The sequence below is a fragment of the Amborella trichopoda genome, chromosome 4 (assembly GCF_054954075.1).
Source record: "Amborella trichopoda isolate Santa Cruz 75 chromosome 4, AtrichopodaSantaCruz75HAP2 v2.0, whole genome shotgun sequence".
Lineage (NCBI taxonomy): Eukaryota > Viridiplantae > Streptophyta > Magnoliopsida > Amborellales > Amborellaceae > Amborella > Amborella trichopoda.
The window spans coordinates 57,079,882-57,087,292 of NC_142339.1; the positions used below are offsets into that span (position 1 = coordinate 57,079,882).

General features: G+C 33.9%; 1 protein-coding gene across 1 annotated transcript; it reads left to right on the forward strand.

The window, feature by feature from the left end:
* The first annotated feature begins 3,713 nt into the window (after nucleotides 1–3,713).
* LOC18422407 (Galactose mutarotase-like superfamily protein) lies at nucleotides 3,714–7,150 on the forward strand. Its single transcript, XM_006827078.4, has 5 exons — nucleotides 3,714–4,179; nucleotides 4,277–4,326; nucleotides 4,989–5,112; nucleotides 5,253–5,357; nucleotides 6,286–7,150. The coding sequence occupies exons 1-5, from the start codon at nucleotides 3,978–3,980 to the stop codon at nucleotides 6,909–6,911; spliced, it is 1,107 nt and encodes a 368-aa protein (XP_006827141.1). The 5' UTR covers nucleotides 3,714–3,977; the 3' UTR covers nucleotides 6,912–7,150.
* The last annotated feature ends 261 nt before the right edge of the window (nucleotides 7,151–7,411 follow it).

Below are 7,411 nucleotides of genomic sequence, written 5' to 3' on the forward strand. Positions count from 1 at the left end.
GTTGATACTCGAACTAGGCGCGACGAGCTAGGCCAGCCAAGATTTGAAAAAACGCAAGATGCCTGGGCATATGGATCTATCGAGAAGAGTTTAGTGGGTTATCCCTTGATGAGGTCGGAGTATACCTAGATGAGAGCCAATGGACGGTGTGGCCCTTGCGTGTGACGAATAGCCTTTAGAGACAGGGCTAAAACATCATCGTTATATCATCACACAACGTGTACATAGATAGCCATTTTGAGATTCACCAATGAAGGTGAATCGTGTACATGTGCGAGAGATTACCCCTATGCACCACAGAGTCATGGTTACATCATGGTTTGGAAGACCATGATTTGTTGTTTCGAAGAACCTGAAATCCATAAACTGAGATTACGTTTTCTAGTCTATTGGCTAGTTTTGGTAGTCCAATCATGAACCCCTGCAGTGGACTATGAGTCATGGGAACGGCTGAGTCAGTTTGTGAAAGCTAGGTGGATCGTGATTCATAGTTGAAGGTGGAGTGCTCCCATGTATTGATAATTTTGTAGATCTAATGGATCTGATTCCCATCAAAATTAATTAATTTTATATTATGCAATTTTTAAAATGTTTATTTGAATTTTTGTTAATCTTTTGATATTTTATTTTTATCATTTGAATCTATAAATTAAGATAAATTAATTTTTAAATGTTTTAAATAAAATATAAGATTTAATAATTTTAAATATCAAATAAAATATTTTCTGAAAGTATTTGGGACGTCCATAAAATATAGGGCCCAAAATTTAAAAAGATGTGGATTAGGTGGGTCCACATGTGGCCACCAAAAGGTGGCAAGCCCCCACCCATTTACGTAAGATTATTGAGAATAATGTTTATCCACTTGCTTAGCTTATCTTATTAAGTATAGCCAAACTTATGTGATAAGGTTTAATATTTTAGATAGTTATTAATTCTTTGAATCAATATTGATTAATCAAATAAAAAAGGATTTGATATTATTAAAATATGAGCTTTCTTTATTTGATGGGAATAGATTTAAGAAATAGAGGATAATACTCTAGCTCATCCTTTTGAATCTTGATTGTGGATCAAATAGATTGATGGTTCAAATATCTTATCCCACAAGTCTCTTTAAATCGATGGTTGAGATTTCTCACCCCACAAGTCTCCTTAGATCGATGGTTGAGATTTGACCCTACGAATTGAGGCAAAATCTATGGCATAGAAAATCTTTAGATCAATGGTTGAGATTTCTCATCCCACAAGTCTCTTTAGATCGATGGTTGAGATTTGACCCTACGAATTGAGGTAAAATCTATAGCATAATTTTTTTATACAATGAGGTGTTTATTCTCTTATCTCTCTTTAACAATTCTCTCTCCCTGTCCAAAATTCCCTTCGGAAGAATGAGATATGTATTCTCTTCTCTCTCTTTAACAATTCTCTCTCCCTACCCAAAATTCCCCTCTCTTCCCAATGGGAAGCATGCTCCAAATTTATCTCTCTCTAAATTGCATTATGTTTTATGTTTTGCATTATGTTTTATGTTTTGGTGACACGCACCATCTCTATTCTTTATGTTCAAGATACACTATTTTTAAAACTTGAAATCTTTTTGTATTTTCATATTTATGTATCTCAATGTCGAGATGATCAATTAAAAAAAAATTCAATATCAAAACAACCTTTTATGATGGATTTTTGAGGTGCACTTTAGTTCTACATTTTATGGTTGTAACCTTCTATAAACATTTTCTTTCAATTTAAGCTCTTCTTGCTTCTATATGATTTCACACAAATCGATGAAAATGTGTTGACAATCAAATAAGAAAGATATATCAGAAAAAGGAGTCGTGATCGTGACTGATGGATTAAAAAAAGAAGAAGAAGAAGATGATCGGAGGATATTAAGAAAAGGGTGGTTTGTATAAGGCGCCATCTTTATATGATAGAAGTAAGGCACAACTATTTAAATTTACTTAAACAATCAAAGTGTGACACACGTCCAAACTTTGTGAGAAGATCTAGTTTTAATACAAGAAATCCCTATGATGACTTGATAATCTATTTGCACATCTGGTTATGAAACTTAAAGCCTTAAAAATAGCTCAAATGGAGCATATTTGAGTACTTGAACGTTTTGAGAATGGACATTATATTTAATGTACCACTAGATGCACCTTTTAAGGACGTGATATCTTCCTTTTTGTTATATCTATATTATCGTGGTTGATACGATCAATTTGGAGATTTTAATATCAAAATAATATTTTTTCAAGGGAAATTTTTATATCCCTATTTTATAGTATAAGGTTTACATTTTATATCAATAATAATTATAAGGATCGAATCGGTGAACCGGTGAGGAGTCCAGTCTAATTAAATTGGTAAAAGCTCATCAAATTCGCCTTTATTTTGATCGAAGATCTTATATTGTGTTATGCGATTCGCCTTTGTTTTGGCTGAAGTGGTTGAAGCCTTCAGATTTTAAGATAAGACTGAAGCAAAGCGAAGTTTGGTGATAATGTTTCGGTCTATTGAACAGCTTCATTAAGATTCGAGTCAAGGCACCGTCAGTTGTTCCAAAAACAAGCGGCAGCATTTAATATACTCATGTAAGACCCGTGTCCCATACATTTATCCCCTAAACTTTTGATTATTATGGGATTAGTGGATAAACTATGATTGCACCCTAACATTATTCCTGAGTTTATAATTCATCTGGCTTTCTTAAATGCAATCCATCGCTTCTATATCCTTTCATTAATGTCAGAAGTTTTCACGCTCTCGCTCTCGCTGGAGCATATTGTTTATTTACTGCACTAGGAAATTTAAGTATAGGAGTCTTTTGGGACTCTAGATCTTGGTGATTTACCCACTTCAACCTAGTAAACATAAAAAAAAGGAAAATTCATAGTAGCCAAAAAAAAGAATGAATTTCAAAAGCCAAACCTAAAAATGCAACATCTTAAAATTGAATTTGCACCTTTTAATCCTTAGATCCAAGTATTAAAAAACTTAGAATCTATGTTCTTTATATACAATTTTTTCCTTTAACTATGGAAAAAGTTTATGTAATATTGTAATCTTAAAATGTAGAATTAAGGTACACATAAAAAATCCATCATAAAAGGTTGTTTTGATGTCAAAGAATCATGTAATTAATCATCTCCACATCGAGATGTATGAATATGAAAAGAAAAAAAAAATTAAAGTCTTACAAATAATGTATCTTGCAGCACATTGTCTCGAAGATCAATTTTCAAAAGTTTATAGATCTACATAATTTGAACTATTTTTTAGTTTAAAATTTTATAATTAGAGATGAAAATAGATTTTCTAACCATCATAAGAAATTTTTACAACAAAATTATATTTATAACAAAATGTAGAGGTACTTCTTAATTTTATTTTTTTAAGGTCACAACGTTATACAAACCACATCTTTTAAATAGTAGACCCCAAAGCTCCTAAATGAGTTCCTTTTCTTGAAGGAGTAAGTGCGCAGTAAACTCCCTCGAGAGCATAGTAATGGAGTTTGAAGGAATAGTTGCCTCTTTTGGAATAATCTAACGGTTATTATCGAACCTTTGGTCGTATGGTCAACGCACGTTGCATAGAAAACTAAGAAGTGAACAGGAAAGGCCAGCTCAATTGCTGAAATTTAGTAATTTTTTAATTGAGAGAGATAATACATATACTGGTTTTTAGATAGACATGAAACAGATATGCTCAATACTAACACATGCCATCGAAACCGGCCGGTTTGTTGAGCACCTTCATTTACCGAAGATTAGTTATCGTTACTCCTTATATCTCTCTCATCCTGTGTATATTCTCTTTCCATCTGTGACCCATCTATTCATTGATGCTTCATTGCTTTCACTCTCGCAGAAGTCCACATTCCTGATATTGGGTCTCAAATCATTTTCTCTCTCTCTGATATTGGGTCTTGGTCTCTCTGTCTACTGTGATTTTTAGTTTATTTGCTTATGACCATGGCAAAAGCCTTGCTGTTTTTCTGCCTTTTCCTTTTTTCTGTGAGCTCTTTTACTCTGTCAAATGGGGCTAGAGCTGCAATACAGAGCCCTAGAAAATATGCAAAAATATATGAGCTGAAGAAAGGGGACATGCAAGTGAGGGTTACTAACTGGGGTGCTATCATACTCTCTGTTGTGATCCCTGATTCAAAAGGTCACAGTTTTCTCTTATTTGTGTCTTGGGTTTTTTCCCTGTGATTTATTATTACTGAAAAGTTTGTAATATGTGTTTTCTGTGATTGGATTTACAGGAAAGTTGGATGATGTTGTGCTTGGATTTGAAAAACTTGGTTCTTACATCGTAAGTTTATTCTTTTGTTGACTTATTTAGCTTATCATATCAATCCACAATTTACAATAAATAATAATACTAAATATGATAAATTGTGGTGAACTGGTGCTCTCTAAAATGTTTAAAATCTATATTGATTTCTTTTATGTTTTGTGGATAATGATTTCTTTTGTTATGTTGCCTAATGACTAAAAAAACTGTTCCTTGAAAGCTGATATTTTTCTTTTGGTGTTCTTTTCACAAATCATAAATGTTGTAAATATTTTAATTACTGATAAATTACCCAAAAATTATTAAGTGATCATTATGGCAGTGTAGCATGGTTGGACAAAGTCCTTGTGATTGTATGCATGTTAGACAATCTATTCAAATTTATGAGTAGTTGTTAGAAACACACTGCTAATTTTAATTCTAAAGTTTTAAACTGCATCCTGATTCCAATTACAGCATTTGCTGGTACTTTTTTTAATCACTTAAAAGAGTTGATAATTGTTTATGATTTTTTTTTTTGGGGATTTTCTCCCATGTTACAAATTTTGTGAGAAATACCCAAATATTTCTTATGTGATTATGGTCGTCCTGTAGCATGGTTGGGCCTCCAAGCCCTTTTATACTGAAAATTTATAGTTTTTGTTTAGAACGAAAATGATATACGAATATTCATGATACAGAATGACACTACGTACTTTGGAGCCATAGTTGGGAGGGTTGCGAATAGGATCAAGGATGGTCGATTTGTATTGAACGGGCAAGCGTATAGGCTGTTCAGAAATGATGGCAATAATACCCTTCATGGTATACATTTATTTTTCTTCTTTTTTTCCTTTTTTTTTTGTGAATATTTCCGCATGCTTATTTATGTAATTTAGAGTTTCAATCTCTCTGTCTCACTCAAACTATATCTTATGTTCTTTCTTGGTATGATGTTGCTATAGGAGGGCACAGAGGCTTTTCCAAGGTTTTCTGGACAATGAAGGAAAAGCAGGATGGAGAGTTCCCCTATATTACTCTTACTTATCACAGTTTTGATGGGGAGCAAGGTAAGAGCACTCTTCGCTTTTCTATCTCTCATTCCTGTATGTTGCTTTGTATTATCTCAATTTCATTTATGATGGGCTAAATAAAATAAAAGTAACGACAGTTGAAAAAGCTACACTATACTTCAATTTATCAGCATATGATGAATTTTACACATAGGAAAAGCATACGTTGTGATCAAATGGGAACGGGTACCAAGATACGACTCACAAAGAATGGAAATTTATTGATCGATCTTCTTTTGATATGGGAAAATAAATCTAAACTGATATGGACTAGGAATTGAAACTGACATGTACTGACCAAGTGAAAGTATAATGAAAAAGTACAGAGGAAATGAAACTCTTTTAGTTTAGAAGCTCTAAATTTTTTCAGGGTTTGTTTATTTTAATTTGGTCCAGAAAAATAAATGCTTTTAAGTAAATGCACTATACATTCTTATGAAGGTTCTTTTTGTGTCAGTTTGTTATGTTCCTCATTTTCCTTTTATTTGTCCATTGTACTGTGATCCACTGACAAATACATAATTACAATTCACTTCCACTCATCTCACCTCCCCCAAACACACACACACACACACACACACAAATTACAAAGTCTTCCTTTTAATATTAACCTATACCAGATTTTTTTGCTATTCTTTTGGGCAACTTAATAAAGTCACATATTTAGAATTGGCACTTTGTGAATTGACTAATTCCTCAATTGATGTGCTATCTCTCCTGTCCTATGTTGTATGTGGATGTTGTACTCAATGAAAGAAATCTAGTGCCATTTTCTTGGAAAAGGCTAAGTAGTCATAATTGCATCTCTATTTATTTACCCAAATGTCTACATTTTATTCAATCAAAGACACATTTTTTTAAACAGCTTTGCAATCACTATTATCTATCCATTTATAAGAGCTACTAAATTGGCTGCCATTTTCAGGTTTCCCTGGTGATCTCGATGTGTCAGTTACATACAAACTTGTTGGAGACCTACAGATTAGCGTCTCAATGGAAGCAATCCCAAGAAACAAGCCAACTCCAGTTAACCTAGCCCAACACACTTACTGGAACCTTGCAGGCCAAAACAGTGGCCCCATTCTTGGTAACACAGTTCAACTATGGGCCTCTCAATACACCCCAGTTGACAAAACCCTAATTCCAACCGGTGAAATCTTGTCTGTTGGCAACACTCCTTATGATTTTCTCCAACCCTACACAGTTGGTAGCCGGATCAGTGAAGTTGCCAGTGGTTATGACATTAACTACGTTCTTTCTTCTTCTAAAGAAAGCAATGGATTAAGAAAGGCAGCAAAGGTTACAGATCACAAGACAGGAAGGGTCCTTGAGCTATGGACTGATAATGTTGGCCTTCAGTTTTATACAGGCAATATGCTGAATGATGTGACTGGGGGCAAAGGCGGTTGCGTTTATGGTATACATGATGCACTTGCTTTGGAGACACAGGGGTTCCCTGACTCTGTTAACCACCCCAACTTTCCTTCTCAGATTGTGAATCCTGGTCAGGTTTACAGGCACAACATGCTGTATAAGTTCTCATTTGTGTAGGGGTGTTGTTTCAAATGGAACCTTTTCGGGTTCGGATAAATGTCTTGAGAACAACTTAAGACTATTTTAGGGGGTTAGGCATTGCTAGTTTTTCTTGCTCGTTGGTCTCTGGGTTTTTTCCTACCCTTTGAAACTTATTATTATGGCCTACTGGTCTAGAACTCTATATGCCTTTAAGGGCCATGCACAAAAAACCATTTTAACAAAACTGAAGAAATAAGCAGTTGATATTTTTGCAATTTATTGATATTCTGGTCAAGATACATGAGTGTATGCATTCCATGCACCCCCTCACCATTCACCTCTTCATTTAGTTCTCAGGAGCCCTTGGAATCGTTCTATTCCCATTAGTTTATTTATTTATTACCATTAGTTTATTTATTTATTATTATTTTTTAAACTCCTTTTGTTAATTGACTTGATCTGGATCCAAATTGGAGTATCCTGCGATGGATTAGGCAGCCGGATCCAGTATTTAAATGGTTGTTTATTTGCTCTTT

What these genes read in the sequence shown, in the direction of transcription:
- LOC18422407 (XM_006827078.4), top strand. Translation starts at nt 3,978, where the DNA reads ATGACCATGGCAAAAGCCTTGCTGTTTTTCTGCCTTTTCCTTTTTTCT. An exon ending in TGTGATCCCTGATTCAAAAG is followed by an intron (nt 4,180 to 4,276) that starts GTCACAGTTTTC and finishes TTGGATTTACAG; the next exon opens with GAAAGTTGGATGATGTTGTG. An exon ending in TGGCAATAATACCCTTCATG is followed by an intron (nt 5,113 to 5,252) that starts GTATACATTTAT and finishes ATGTTGCTATAG; the next exon opens with GAGGGCACAGAGGCTTTTCC.